The 15,747-nt window shown below is 35.5% G+C and overlaps 1 protein-coding gene across 4 annotated transcripts in view; it reads left to right on the top strand.

Annotated features, from left to right (window-relative positions):
* The window catches only part of OPA1 (OPA1 mitochondrial dynamin like GTPase), a 53,778-nt gene that overhangs the window by 11,355 nt on the left and 26,676 nt on the right, over nucleotides 1–15,747 (top strand). For 2 of the 4 annotated variants that reach the window (XM_069865354.1, XM_069865355.1), the window contains 16 exons: nucleotides 373–483; nucleotides 4,479–4,532; nucleotides 5,102–5,206; nucleotides 6,211–6,297; nucleotides 7,218–7,331; nucleotides 7,650–7,730; nucleotides 8,142–8,216; nucleotides 8,520–8,591; nucleotides 8,715–8,814; nucleotides 9,340–9,470; nucleotides 10,024–10,096; nucleotides 10,188–10,260; nucleotides 10,916–11,031; nucleotides 11,640–11,704; nucleotides 12,305–12,381; nucleotides 15,132–15,297. In XM_069865354.1, coding sequence (XP_069721455.1) covers nucleotides 373–483; nucleotides 4,479–4,532; nucleotides 5,102–5,206; nucleotides 6,211–6,297; nucleotides 7,218–7,331; nucleotides 7,650–7,730; nucleotides 8,142–8,216; nucleotides 8,520–8,591; nucleotides 8,715–8,814; nucleotides 9,340–9,470; nucleotides 10,024–10,096; nucleotides 10,188–10,260; nucleotides 10,916–11,031; nucleotides 11,640–11,704; nucleotides 12,305–12,381; nucleotides 15,132–15,297 — 1,500 coding nt within the window. The remainder of the gene's footprint in view (nucleotides 1–372; nucleotides 484–4,478; nucleotides 4,533–5,101; nucleotides 5,207–6,210; nucleotides 6,298–7,217; nucleotides 7,332–7,649; nucleotides 7,731–8,141; nucleotides 8,217–8,519; nucleotides 8,592–8,714; nucleotides 8,815–9,339; nucleotides 9,471–10,023; nucleotides 10,097–10,187; nucleotides 10,261–10,915; nucleotides 11,032–11,639; nucleotides 11,705–12,304; nucleotides 12,382–15,131; nucleotides 15,298–15,747) is intronic. The other 2 variants (XM_069865356.1, XM_069865357.1) reach the window with 1 other exon arrangement.

The following is a 15,747-nucleotide window of genomic DNA, read 5'->3' on the forward strand; positions in this document are numbered from 1 at the left end:
TGAAAAACTGCTTATACTTAAGAATTTGTGGTATGAATAATTGAAATTAGCTGAAACCTGTGAGAATGTTTTATAGCCAGGGTAGCTGTATTTTTTTTAAGATTTAGATGCTTAATTAAAGTTGAATATAATTATAAGATGTAGCTAAATGTTTATTGTTTAGTTCCACATGGATTTTCAAAATGCATGGTTTTGCTGGTGGTATTCACTCCCAGCCAACTGCCAGGAGATCTTACTAATGAAATTTCACTTTTGTTTGATCTGACCCATTCATACCTGTTTGTCATCTGTCTTTGTCATGCTTGTTGGTTTAACTTTGTTTTCCTTACACCCCAAATTTTTCCTCTCGTTTTTATTATAAACTCATGGCAGGGTCTGCTTGGTGAACTCATTCTGTTACAACAACAAATCCAGCAGCATGAAGAGGATGCGCACAGAGCCGCTGGCCAGTATAACATGAGCTCTTCACAGCAGAAGCGAAAGGTGATGGCTTAAGGGAAACTATGTACTGTATTCACACTAATCAAATACTTCAGTCTTCTGCACTGCAGCTGGAAAATTCTAACTAATTAAATCATGGGCTAAAATCATTATTACGGCCAACTTCACTATAGATGTGTATTCCTCTTTCAGTTTGACGAAGTTGCATTTAAAGTGCAATATTAGAAGCAGAACAGGTGCTTTGTGTCACTCTGAAGCTGTATTTTGCTTGCTTCTATAAAAACTGTTCTTTAAAGTTCATACATTAGAAATGTATTTAAAGAAAGTATGTGAGTAAATGTCAAGACTGTTTTCTCTACTGTTGTTTGCTTGTGGTAGCTCTATCTTGTAAGTGTATAGCTGTTTATAGGCAGTATATCTCTGGGAACATTTTTTCCTGGTTTATACTGTTAAAAATCTGAAAATGACAGCAGCTTCTTAGAAACAGTTTTGCACAGATGATTAAACAGTGCTGTTAAGTCTCTACTGTATATTAACAAAAGGTATTCTATTGTCTGTTTTCCTGCTGAAAGCACAGTTTATACTGACATACTGTGATTGTTGAACATCTGCACATCTTAGTTTAAGCTCTGATCATTTTATTAATTACTATATGGCTGAGATTAATGGAAAATGCTTCCTAAATTTGAGATTATTTTGGTTGCTTGATCTGTTACTACCCATAATTCCTTTGTTGGCTGCATCTGTGCCCCTGAAAAAAATCTTTTTGATTACTCAAATTTTTCAGCAGCTTTAGAATTGAGTACTGGACGCAGAACTTAACCTTCTGTACATCTAAAGATAACTCCCACGAGAAAAGGAATACAGTAAATGTGAATTCAACTCTCAGACATAGTTGCGTAGCTGCAATTGTCTGTGTTTTAGTGCGTGAACAGATAAAATCACTGTTCCCTGAAACTACGGTAGCATTTTAAATTTAAATATTTTACTATCTTGCCATATTATTTTTAGGGTTTAGAGTTACAACCCCTGGGTACTCTAAACTAGTTATCTTCCTTTAATTTAAAAAAAAAAAAAAGTGAAAGGCAATTTTTTCATCATATTTCACTTCTCAAATTTATTTAGTTAATATTCTGACTGGATTTAAAATAACGCTTATGTATTCTGTCCTCAGTTATTAATTCACTCATTCTCTTCTAGTTGTATATTTCAGTAGAAAAGTAGAGAATATTTAGGGCACTGAAGACATCTTTATTTATTCAGTTACCTTTTTTCCTTTTTTTTTCTTTTGATAAAAGGACCTCCGTCAGCCTGTAAGAGTTTGAGAGAGCTGAAGTGTCAAGTAGTAGCTTAAAAGTTTATAATAAAATATATGAAGATGTAAAAATTACTGTAAAGGCAATACAATATTAGAACTATAAAAATGTATCACCCTCATAAATGCAACTACGAAAAAAATGAGCTTGATATTACATTAGTTTCTGATTGAAAATATACCTTTTTAGTACTTTCTTGCAACAAATTCTACAATTCCCAATAGCTTTCCTTTTAACTGTTACTCTGTCTTCCAGGGCATGTACTCTGTTTTCTGAGTGCTGAAAATCTAACTGCTTTTGCATATAAAATTTTTTAATTCAGCATTCAAGTGTGCTCTTTGGCATAAATGGCTAATGACAAGGAATGTGTCTTGTTTATCATGCTGATCTTTTTGTTTGAAGCAAATTGAAAGATGATAACCTGATTTCTGTACTGACTTGATATGAGGATATAGTCTGGTTAGGTAATAATACAAAACTAATAACTGTGGTTTCAAAAGGCACTGAATTTTCAGAGGCACATGCTTATTTTATACAATATGTAGCAGATTTTTAGAAAGCAAGGCTATGCAAAATTAGTAACTCTACAAGAAGCTTCTGGTAATCTTGGTAAATGTGTATCTGAATCTTTGTGTGCAAATAGGGAACCCTTGATTAAAAATGACCCTACAGTTTTTCTTTTCCCATAGCTTTATAGTAGCAATGGGGAAAGAACGAGGAATCTTGATGTACAAACCATGCTGATCTGGGTTAACCAAATATATATGTGTCTGCTTAGGTGTACTTTAATAGCAGAGATCTTTATTTTTTTTCTGAGTATAAATTATAATTAGTCATATTATGACTCTTAGTACTTCAGATTGCTATGATAGATAGTTTTTATTTGCAACTTAAATTTTGATCAATGTTAGGAATTACATGTTCAAAATACTGCATGTACTAACGTTCAAAGCACCCCTGAAGCCAAAGCTGAAGCATATACCTCCCTCTAGAGCTGTTTTTTATGTAACTTATCCAATTGTTCTTGTTAGAATTAATCATCTAGTGCTGGATAATTCTTTGCTTCAAATCTTGCAACGGGTAACTGTGTGCAGTATTTTTGCTTAATGTGTTTGACTCAAGTATACTGTACATAGAAGAAAGTACTCATGGGGTTAGAGGCAATCTGTCCCTTAAGTATGTGCTTCAGAGGTGCGTCCGGGCCCCAGAAGTATGTTCAGGAACAGCTTAAGAGCTGAGAGGGGGCAATGTTAACTTCTTTGAAAACTTGCAGCGCATGGAAACACTTTTTCCTGGTTTTCCTTTATTTTTTGGCTGTTTCTGACTCCACACCACTCTGTTTGCCCTTCTGTTTTTATTTTCCCCTTGTATTTACAAAATATTTGAAGTGTGTGTATATGTAAATGTTTATTTATGTATACCACCTTGTGTCTGCACACATCAAGTTGTCTGTGTGCTAAACTAACCCTGTTTCTGATGCACATCTGCTTTTATCAAACTAATTGAAAAGAAATCATAAGGAAGGAAATTTGCAGTACTTCCTCTTTGCAGTTTATGAATAACAAAATGTATATAGACAGAAGTGTCAGTGTGGATTGCTTTCTGGGAAGTGTAGGTGCAATCCTGTATATACTGGTTTAATAGCTAAATAATATCAATCACTGTCAATAACTGTGGACTTTTTTCTTGTTTAATCTGTAACAACTGGTCTGAAATTATAGTAACTAAATAGATTTGTGTCTAAATGATGGCTGTCCTGCATGTTAGGTACTTTGCTCTTTCTGATATGAAGCTAATTTGGTTTGTAAATGTCAATGAGCTTTATCATTCTTTCAGTAGTTTAATTTATAGTATAATTTTTTCTAAATTTAATATTGTCAGTCAACCATTAGATTTTGTTGTTTGTAAATATTTACATCATACAAATTTGTATTGCACCATTTATGCTTTTGCTTTTGTGTTATTAAAAAGGAATTGTTTTGGACAACAGTTTATTACTTCTTGATGAACCTATTTTAATAATATTAAATAAAAATAATATTTAATGGCTGTGATTACCTGATCTTACTACATCTATTCCTTGAACTTCAAAATATTTTGTATTATGATGTCCTGTTTTTTTCAGTTCTTAATGTAATTTAAATAATTTCAAAATAACCCTTCAAGATTGTCCTGACAAACTACACTATATGAAGTTACGCATTCATGTTTAGGACTACAATTCTAAAAACCAAATATGAAATAAGAATCCCCTTGAAGATTCAGAACTAGTAAATACTTACCTGGAAGTAGTTTCTGTATCAAGCAGGCGTTTTAGTTATTGTATCCTATTAAGATCATGGTAATTCGGGAAATGAATGAACAAGGTACTGGAAGCTTAAGTACTAAAATTACATTCAGGGCAGTGGCCAGAAAACCATGACCACCATATAGAGGTTTTCTTTTCCCTGGGCCTGCTTTCCTAGTATTAAGTCTTGAAGGGTTCATTTTTGCATTTGCACGTACTGGAATTCAGAGATTTTTTGATGTGAACCTTCTGGTTGCAGATGGAACTTTCCATCGGTGTTAAATCTCCAGTGCTAATTGAGGAATCTTACTTGCTCTAAAATGCATGTAAAGTCAATTATATTATGTGGAATGAAGCTTTCAGTTTGTGATTTGGTTGCTTGCAGTGGGTAAACTAAACAACTTGTTAGTAGCCATGATTATTTTTCTTTGTAGGTTTCTGACAAAGAGAAGATTGATCAACTTCAGGAAGAACTTTTACGCACTCAGGTAATATTTCAGAGTTCTTAATGACTTAAGTAGAGATTTATGAGCAGACTCAGACATAATAGACGAAAACACCTCAAATAAGATATTTGGTAAAAATGCACTGCTTTTTTCAGCCTTTGAGTTTATCAGTACAGAGTTGACTGTGTTGGAGCAGACCAAAGGTCAGTCTAGTCTGTCCTGGGCAGTGGCAGACAGAATGTAAGGGGAGGAGTGTAAGAATAAGGCAAATGTGTAATCATATTTTCCCAAATACCTTCCTTGCCTTCGATGCTATCTAGTCCTGAAATGCAAAGTTAGCCCAAGGATGTTATGTAAATGCAATGGTGATATTTCATTTTTTAGGCTTGCTTACTTTACTCCTAACATTCTATAGTTATCTTTTATAACTTCAATGCCACTGTCTGTGATACCGTACATGTTGTTTTTTTTTGGAAAGTTTACTTATTAAGGAGCTGCATTTTAATCCTTTAATGTAGGAAACATAATTTCTAGTAAAGAAGCTTTTAAGTGCTTATGTGAGTATACTGTTTTCGTAATTAGAAGAGTGTATTTGTATGGCTGTTTTGTAGCTCAAATACCAAAGAATGCTTGAACGATTAGAGAAGGAGAACAAGGAATTAAGAAAATTGGTGCTGCAAAGAGATGACAAGGGAATTCATCAGAGGAAGTTAAAGGTACTTATGTTGTTACTAATCAGCATAGAAATATAATTACACTGTATTTTCCATTATGGTATTCTAAATTTTATTAATACGTATAAATTTTTAACATTTGTTGTAAGATATGTGTTATTTTTTTGACAAGTTAAGGCTTTTATGCATTCTGTTTCTTTTGAACTATATAACTTCTGGAAGTTACTTCAGTTAAAGAGCACAAAGGGGTTACCCGATCTAACTAAATTTACCTAAGTAAACGGGAAATGTGTATTTGATTTTTTGATAAATCCTCACTGTATATGCTAATAAATATCCAGTTCTTATATGCACCATATAGTAAGCTTATACTTCGTTATGGGTCCTACTGAGGTAGGAAAGTTACCAGGTCAGGAGACATCTTTTCAGGGCCCTTTATAAATCAGGGAGGTGGGACTAAGTATGGTTTTGCTCATCTGTCAATATTCTGAGTGTTCTAAACCCAGACGTTTTTTGTCTCTCTGTATCACTTGCTGGTCAGTATGGATCTTCCTCTTTTCTCTGGAAACTGGAATATAGGGAGTTCTTATTTGTACAGAATGAGGTTAATAGCTCTATAGCTTTATTAATGCTTGCTGTTCATCGAGCTGAAAATGTAAATCGAAGTGTTTAACTGAAGAAACTCGATTCAGCTTCTTAACTTGGAAACTGTGAAGTCTCAGCACTGTTGTTCTCTTATGTTCATAAATGTCTCGCTGAGAGCTCTTATGTTCATAAACTTAAGAGAACAATGGTGCTGAGATTTCAGCACAGATGTTTATGAATATAAGAGCTCTCAGATGCATCTGCAGCTATAGAAATGGCTTTACTTGGTATTGTACTTCATAAAATGGTGATCTGTGCTACAGTATAGACAACTTAGATTTCAAACCATCTGGAGAGAATAAATGCATTTTTACAGATGACTTGACAGAATGTACAGATGTAGTGTGAAATCCAATCTTTGTTCTGCTAATCGGCTGTATTTTCTGTCTGTACTTTTTTAGAAATCTTTGATTGATATGTATTCTGAAGTACTTGACATCCTGTCTGATTATGATGCTAGTTATAACACTCAAGATCACCTACCTCGAGTAAGTAGATAATATAGTCAAGATTTTTTACTGAAATGGCACTCTTATAATTTAATTGTACTTATTTTTATTTATTTTATTAGATTTAATTGTATTCCAGAATAATCTAGAGCTAGTGGTAGGCTGTTTTCTTGTAAATCCAGAGATTTTGTGTAAGATGTGTTCTCCCATCTTAAATGCAACAAGAATTTTGAGAGTAGCCAGTGTAGCTACGTTAAGTCTGTCTTGGCTCATAGGTAAAACCCTGTCTAGATCCAGATATTGCTACTGTGCTCAGCCTTTCATTTTAAATTATTTCAGTGAGGGCACCCCAGGCTTCCTAGCATTGTAAAATGACTGTTGTTTCCTGTTGTGTGCCAGCAGAGGTGAGAAAGTAAGGTGTCTTGGCTAACTGCAGCTGCTGTTGGAGGGGTGAGCATGAGCAGGGGTTTGACTAGCCTGCCTGTTAGTGTAGGGGAGAGACAGGAAAGCTACCTGCTTGCACAACCTCTGTAGCAGTGGTGGCTTCTACAGGATACCTGTAAGGTGGGGAAATGATAGCAGTGATGTCAGAATTCAGCCTTCTCCAGGCAGAAGCAGCATCTACCCTATAAGTAGTCCCCCGTGTTTAACTTGCTGAATTTTGTACAAAGAGAAGAACTGCCTGCCACAAGAACAGCAAGTTTTTTCTCCGTTGGGCGATCAGGCAGGTTAGGCCCTTAGGGTGCTTTGTGGACTGTGCTGTCTTAAGAACAAGTTAGGTGTTTTGCATGGCTAAAAGCTAGTATTTCTTCAACGATTCTGTATTTAAACCGGTGTATTTATTGCCCAACGTAATACAGCTAGTGTTGCTACAGATTAACATCTTTGTAGTCATCTATTGTCTAAGCTTCTGAAATGTCCTGCTGAAAGCCAATGGCTGTTTACACCTTTCACTTAAGGTGGTGGTGGTTGGAGATCAGAGTGCAGGAAAAACCAGTGTGTTAGAAATGATCGCCCAAGCCCGCATATTCCCTCGAGGGTCTGGGGAGATGATGACACGTTCCCCTGTTAAGGTAAGAAGCATCATAATCACTGAATCAGCATTTGCCATATTGTTCTCCCTCTGATTATGCCATTGATTGAAGTATATGTAAACAATGGTTTATAAAATAGCCTCTGAGTTGTTACAGTCCATGACAAAACTTCTGCAGGTGGCTAAATGTTCCCTATATGCTATCAGAGTAGTAGCAGGTCCTGCTATAAGTAGTCCTTCACCTGCGCTAAGTAAGCCTTACGTATGTCTACAGTGGGAAGTGTACATAAGCTTTGTACTTCTCATGTTCCTGTGTTAGATTTACCATACTTTCTCATATAAGGCTTTTACCATTTAGGTAACGCTTAGTGAAGGTCCTCACCATGTGGCTTTATTCAAAGACAGCTCTCGGGAGTTTGATCTGACCAAGGAAGAGGATGTAAGTATAAAGAGATGACTGGATGTTGATATGTCTTTTATTAGTTCTGTAAATAAAAAAAAGTGTATTTGAGCTGTTAGTCCCTGTTTAATTAGAGTGAAATATGTTTAGTGGGGCAAGGCATTATATTAGTTCTTATCTTTTAGCGTGGGTTTTGCCTGGCACTGAAGTACATAAAGCATAGGACAAGCTTTTATGCGAAGACATTTTTTGAAGTATGGATGGGTCTGCAGGTGATGTGTCATTTAGCACCCCATTTACCCAACTTAGTTATTTTACATGTGTTTGAGATAGTATAGTTCTAAACTTGGACCTTAATCTCTAAGTAAACTTTTTTATTTATGTTGGTGGCCTTTCTTCTATCACAATTATAAGGAGCTTTATATTTGATGTTTTGCTTTTCTCAAACAGCTTGCAGCTTTGAGAAATGAAATAGAAATCAGGATGAGAAATAGTGTGAAGGAAGGGTGCACTGTTAGCACTGAGGTAAGACTTGCCAAATACTTTGTGGAAAAAAACTAGTATCTTTTGCAGCTAATCTCCTCATAGGAGACTGGTGAATTGGATTTGTGTATACTTAATATTTTACCTTCTATAATGCAAAATATTTGGACTGTTAAAATTAGATTTGTGTCAAAATTATGTGCACATAAAATTGGATTTCCTATTTAGAATGACTGGCTGTTGCTGGTTTAAATCCTATATATGTAAATATGCCTTTATATGTGTTTATAATTACATACAAAGTAGATGTGTGTATAAACCCTTAATTTCAATTTTACTTCACAGACAATCTCCTTAAGTGTGAAAGGTCCTGGTTTGCAGAGAATGGTATTGGTTGATTTACCTGGAGTTATTAGTGTAAGTAGACAGTAAGTAAGTTCTTACGACATGTAAGTGAGCAAATATTAGTGGTGAGAATGTTAGCTGTTTTTTACATCTTCCTGTTTTCTTTTTTCCTTCAAATATATCACCATATTAAAGACTGTGACGTCAGGTATGGCTCCAGATACGAAGGAAACTATATTTAGCATCAGCAAGGCCTACATGCAGAATCCTAACGCCATCATCCTTTGTATTCAAGGTAATAAGAGTCTAGATGGTTATCCAACAGACAGGACTTTTTTATTGTAAAATAAATTTAATTGTAATCCTTATGTTCCTCTGGGTCTCTCTTGATCATGGCTTTTTTTCCATTTGTGGTAATCTGTGTAGTGTATAAAACAGCATGCTGTGGAATGTCTTTTTATAAATTAAGGCACCTTTGGAATCTATGACAAAAAGAAAATTTGTTATAAGTGTTTATATCATTATAAAAGAAGTGGTAAAATTAAAGACTTTCAAAAATGTTTTTAGAGGTAGCAGACAATGACAGTGTTAATATTTTGAGCAAGCTCGTACTTGTTCAAAACCTACAGAACAAGATTTTTTTTAGTGATACTGGGAACAAAGCAAATTTTCCACTTTGTGTACCCAGGAATTGAATATAAGTGTAATTTTACTGGCTTTAATTTGTATCATGAAACTTATTTTATACCTACTATATATTCAGTACTGTATATTAGATTACATAGTCCCTAAAGTGTAACTTTGGTTTTGTTTATTTCAGATGGATCAGTGGATGCAGAACGCAGTATTGTCACAGACTTAGTCAGCCAAATGGACCCTCAAGGAAAAAGGACAATTTTTGTGTTGACTAAAGTTGATCTTGCTGAGAAAAACGTGGCTAGCCCAAGCAGGGTGAGTTGAAACTATTTTTCTCATATTATGATGGCTAAAGGCATATGTGGAAAAATATTTGAGATCCTGTCAGAAATACTGGACCTCACCTACCTGTTCTAGATGTTTTGAGTGCTTATTTCCATGTTCAGTAGGATTTCTTTTTTTTTTGGCGGGGGGGTGGGGGCGTGGGGAAAGTGTGTATGTTGTTTTAATCTCTCTCAGGCTCTGATTTTAGTGATCAGCTTTAGTCACGGCTGGGTTACATCATGCTGTATTACTTGTTTGTTTCATGCTATTGACCTGAACAGGTTCAATTTCCTGAAAATGCTTTAGCATTTTCTGAGATAGTGAAACACAAAATAAAGTGAAAGGGCCTATGTTATGTCTTATTTGATTTATGCCTTTTTACTTTTTTTCTTTTAACTATCATTGGAACTCATAGTCCCATGACAAACTGTTCCTTATAGTAATCTGTGCATAGATAACAATTAGATCTATCTAAAACTGCACTGAAGAAAATGTCATTATGCAACGTTAACCACAGTTTTTTTTCATTTATTTTTTTTCATAGATCCAGCAAATAATTGAAGGCAAACTCTTCCCAATGAAAGCTTTGGGTTATTTTGCAGTTGTTACTGGAAAAGGTAAAGAGAGCTCTGGCTCTGCTTACTTTGTCCTAAATAGCAGAGAAAACTGTCTAAATGGAACTGTTGCAGCACTCTTTTCTTTCTCCAGGAAACAGCAGTGAAAGCATTGAGTCTATTAAAGAATATGAAGAGGAATTTTTTCAAAACTCAAAGCTGTTAAAGTATGTTGGTATTTTTTCCTTAAACTAAAATGAGCCTGTTTTGTTAAATGCTAGCATCAATTTTTCTTTTTAAGCTTAAAAAAAACAAAAGCGGGGGGGATTGCAGTGTGGAAACACCCTTTGAGGCTTAATCTGCTTAATTTAAGTGTCTTGTTTAGGCAACCAAGTTAGCCTGGTTTCCTGATGCTTGCTATAGGTCAATGGAAAGAGGCAGGTGTCTTCAGGCAGCAGTTGATTTCATTGCAGTCTGAGCCCCTCTTCAGAGATATCTTGATGTGACAACAATGTTGTGTTCAAAGAGTTAGCTTGTGTGCTCTACTGGAAGTTCTTGAAGCAAAGTTTTGATTTCATAGGCTTGCATTTCTCAGGAAGGTAAGCTTTAAGGTTTTGGGACTATAGTGCCTGCACTGAAACTTCTAGAATAAAATTTTTTTGTGCTAAATTTTTGTAGTTTTGATTCTTTTTTTTTCCTCCCCCTTGCTTTGCTGATTATCTGCCTTGAATATTTTGGAGGAAGAGACTGAAATTTGAGCCAGGTGCACGTTAACGTATTACCATCTACTATAAACAGCAAGACTTTATTTTTGCAAGGAGAAAATGGGGGCCAGAAAGCATGGGTGCATGCAGAATTTCCTCTAGCTGTTTTTCTTTACAGGACCTGTATGCTGAAGGCACACCAGGTAACAACAAAGAACTTAAGTCTTGCCGTGTCAGATTGCTTTTGGAAAATGGTGAGGGAGTCTGTGGAGCAGCAAGCAGATGCTTTTAAAGGTATACATCTTTTCAAAAAAGTGAAATAGCAACTTGCTATTGTTAAATAGTTCTTCCAAATACATATAATACTGTTTTGCCAGCATGCTTGGGCAGTTGTTTTATATATTTTATAAGATCGCCATTTCTCAGGTATTGGTAATTGCCCTAGTTAATCTTTACAAAAACACATACAAAAACCAATTCATGGTATGAAGGGTCCACTTGCTCTGCAAGCCAATGGAGTAAATAAGTATGAAGAAAAAAAATAGGTTTTTTGCAGGCAAAACAGTTCTTCGAGATTTGGATGTTGTTTAGAGTGGCTGCGTGTATAAAATACCATCTGATCAGCCAGGGCAGGGCTAGTTTGTACAGAGCTGGGAGTTGAATGGGTCTCTTTCCACTACATTTTTTTTTTTTTCAATACATCAATCCTGCAATTTGCAAACAGAATATCTGAGCATAGACAGCAAAAAATTTTGCTAATTTGCAGAGGCACTTAAAGTTCTGGAAGTGTTTGTGATAAGCAACATTTGTGGCAATTTTGGGAGCTGCTAAACTTTTAAGATAGTTGTGAAACATGTGTAAACAATTTTAAAGATTAAGGCCTTGTTTCTCTTTTTTTGCAGCTACACGTTTCAATCTTGAGACTGAGTGGAAGAACAATTACCCCCAGTTACGAGAGCTTGATAGGGTAAATTGTACTATTGCTTTAAATTGTTTCCTACAAAGTGTTGAAGATTAAATGGCAAACTGTAATCCATAATCTCATTTGTAAAGGTTTCTTAAGGTCAACATAACTTACAGACATTTTAAATTGTGAGGACAGCATAAATCCTTCTAGGGGAAGGAAATACTGAGTTCTCTGTTTTATAAAATAGTGTGCTTCAAAATTGTGATACTTTAACACATAACAAGTCCTTCCCTGACCTAACTTGCCCACAGGAATTGGTCAGTGTTTCTTTATGATCATGACAGAACTGGCAAAGAAGTTACATTCCCTGGTCTTTTGTTACAGAGTAAGAAAGCAATTATGATCCCATTCTCTAATTCTTTTATATAGATCCTGACTATTCAAATGCTATGTCTGGCCAGAGGCATGCAAGAGATGGGTGGGAAGATGTTTGGTAAACCAGGGTAGCTTATGACAAGCGCATTCATTGTCCAGAACATGACCAGAAGGTATCATTTTAGACTTAAAGGCTGTAAGAAAAAGGTTTTGTTTTTTACTTTTGTATGGAAATATGGTCAAACTATACTTAAGACTGTATTTCATGTTTTTCCTTTTGCACAGAATGAACTGTTTGAAAAAGCAAAGAATGAGATTCTTGATGAAGTCATCAGTTTGACTCAGGTCACACCAAAGCACTGGTATGGTTTTTTTTTTTTCCTTTTTAAGTAGTAGAAGTTCGCCTTTAAAAGAGTTTTAGTAAACAGAATTCTCACAATTAAATAAGGAATTGTTTTTCTTAGGACAATGTATTATGTCCTTTGTCCACGTGGAACTCAGAGTCGGCAAATACTTGTATAATCCCTCAACAAAAATTACATGTCAGTTTGTGTTCTGGTTTTATACAGTATAATGAACAATAGGTATTACTCAAAAATGAAAAGAAACTGTCATAACAAAGATGTTTTCTGATGTTTGAGACGTGAATCAGTAATTGGTTTGAGACATGAATCAGTAATTGCTATTGATGTTTTGGGATTCTTATTGTGCATATCAAAATTATATATATATTTATTTATAACCTTGGAAAAATGTTTTTGAATCTCTGTATAAAAGTTTAGACATTGAGAGATTCGTGGCTGTAAAAAGAGCCGATCTGGATGTTTGAGAACTTCATTCTCTACATGTAGATCTCCTTGGTTTCCTAAACCAAGTACTACCATGCTATGCTGTCCAGCTTCTTTGCAAGGCAGATACAGGGGCATGAGAGAGAGCTTAGCCTAGGTATTTTAACAATGTAGGACCACTGCTTAGTAAAGCCACTGTAGATGCAGACTGAGAGGAGAATAGCCAATGTAAAGTATTTGACAGCCTGTACCACAATTGAAAACCACAAAAAGATTTCTTTAACACTTTTGCCTTCAGCAGCCTGAATCGACCTGTTACTTGGTCATATATTTAAAACCAGGATGAAACATCTAATTCTTAAAGACAGAATAATTCGGGGCATATGCGTGTGTTCAGAGAAAGTGTGTTTTAAGTAGTGTATTAGTTTGAAGTTATGTTCTAGTCCAAATGTATGTTTGGAATTTTGGTGTTTGCTGCTGTTTGCAATGTAATACATGCTGAAGTGCCCTAGCTCATGTCAAGTCTGCTTCGTTTTACGTTGTGTATTGGGTGGGTACATAACATGAGTGTTTGTTCGTTTCTTTAGAAAGTTAAAATGTGGTGGTGATTCTAGTTGTATGATATTTAATGAGCTGTAAAGTAAAGCTGGAAACGTAAGTCATGAAAAAATGCTGATGTTAGCCATTATATGCAGCCTAAAAACAGCAGTGTGTTTGATGAATGCAAATGTTTCTATCCTGGTAAAATTTCCATTCCTTCCAATTAAGTTTGATTGGATTAAGCAAATCAAAAGCATATTATTATTGACACAACAGCAAAGAAGGAATGAGATTGCATTTGTTCTTAATCAGAGGAATATCCTCCTCCTGCAGTGCATTTTTAAGTGGTGAAATCCATAGTAGACTGTTTCCAGCATACCATATAAGTGAAATTAATTTGCCGTGTCCCCAGTTCTTTCAGTGGTGATCAAGAATGATCAGTAATTGATCTTTGTTTGAACACTATCCAAACCATCCTAGTTCAAATGAAGCTTTTTGAGAAAAACATTTTTATTTTGCTGGTGTCAATATTGCCTTTAATTTATAGTGATTTTTTTCAATATATAAATGTTTGAGTTCCTTTTAATTTTGTATAAATAATTTGACTAGTCTAAACATGTGAAAGATCTGTTCTAACAGTAGTAAAACTCTTGGCTTTGATCCCTATTTATACTGGTATGTCAGAGGGACAGCTTTGAAATTTTCAAATCTCAAAGCAGGATGCTTTAAATGCAAGAGAAATTTTCAGTTACACTGTTCTTGAAACAGGAAAAGGAGTGATACATCAGAGAAGTTCTTCAGTGTTTGTCCACAGGTGGCCCGGTTAGAGTAGCGGCGTTACTGGGGAAGAGGCTTGTGTCCTGAACCTTAGCCCATTTGGAAGAAAAGGGCTTGAGTGAATCTGGGTGTCTGGTACCACTGAGAAAAAGGCAGTTTTTATTTTTCAGCTATTAGCTCTCGCCATTCTGCAAAGTCTGTCATTCATGACCTATTGGTAAACTGATACAGCATGCAGAACTACCATAAAATTAACGTGCCAGAAGCACAGCCTCTATTGGAGGTTGTGGCAGGAGCAGAAGGAGCATGATTGCTTCTGTGGGTTTGGGGGGCATGTTATACTGACTCAGCTGAGTTGTCTGATTGCAGCTGCAAAGTTTCCTGTGTGAGTGTATTGTAGTTAAAAAGGTTAGTTACATTGTTTCCATTGTTACTTCTTGAAACTCATCATAAATGGGAAAGTTGTACTTAGTTTTACAGTGACATGAAGTATGTTTGTAAATGAATGTCAACGTACACTTTGGTAAAAGGTTGGACTTCTCAACTTACTTCATTGTTTTTCAAATCTGGGAACAATCAATGAAAGTTCCAGATGGAAAACTACAGCATGTTCCAACAAACAAATCTGAATACTAAGCAAATAAAAGCAAGATGGTTATTTTTTAGTCAAATAATTTCAATACTTCAGTCTGCTCTCTTGTTGTTCCCCCACCTGCCATGCGTATGCATGTGTAAAACTCTATGGTATAATTAAAGGGTGCAAGAAATGGTTGTGCAGTGCAGTGGCAGACGTAAGAGTGGTAGAGGCCAACTTCTGAAGCATCTTCGCCGCTGAAAACATTGTGTATTTTTGTCCTGAGTTCCAAGCAGATCTTGCTTGAAGCTGTGTCCTGATGGTGGAGAGTATTTTCTGTGTTCTATAGTCTTTTTTCAGTATTTCTAACAAATTGAATGCATACCTGTTAGACACTTTTGGAAGCTTTCATGTGTTACAACTTCCATTATAGGGAGGAGATTCTTCAGAAAACTTTATGGGAAAGGGTATCTACTCATGTGATTGAGAATATCTACCTTCCAGCAGCACAGACTATGAACTCTGGGACATTTAACACCACTGTGGACATCAAACTGAAGCAGTGGACTGACAAGCAATTGCCTAATAAAGCAGTAGAGGTGAGAATTCAGTTATTTAAAAAAAAATAAATAAAAATATCAGTGCAAAGCCTGTTAAATGAAAACATAGTTTCAGAGAAGTAGAGTGATGGTTTGAAGGGCTGACTGCAGTTCTTCTGACCAGTTTACATGTCGGAAAAGGCTAGCAAGACCTCAGTGTTGATAAACATATGCAGCAGGAACAACTTATTTTGCTTCTGGTGATGTTTCTCTGTTAAAGACCAAAAAACCCTCCAGTGGGTTAAACAAAGCCTTCAAGCTAGATATATTCTTATTTAATAAATGAATGTCATTTTAACGTAATGCCACTTGCTACAGTATATTAAAGCAAAGTTTAATGTTGACTTTTAGTAAGGGATGAGGAAGCAAAGGAAAAGTCAATGACTTCCTCTTATGCTTGTAAGTCCTTTTTTCAGAAAGTGTGCAAGTGTTCATATTTGCAAGGGTAGT

This window comes from Phaenicophaeus curvirostris, chromosome 10 (assembly GCF_032191515.1).
Source record: "Phaenicophaeus curvirostris isolate KB17595 chromosome 10, BPBGC_Pcur_1.0, whole genome shotgun sequence".
In the NCBI taxonomy this organism is placed as follows: Eukaryota; Metazoa; Chordata; class Aves; order Cuculiformes; family Cuculidae; genus Phaenicophaeus; species Phaenicophaeus curvirostris.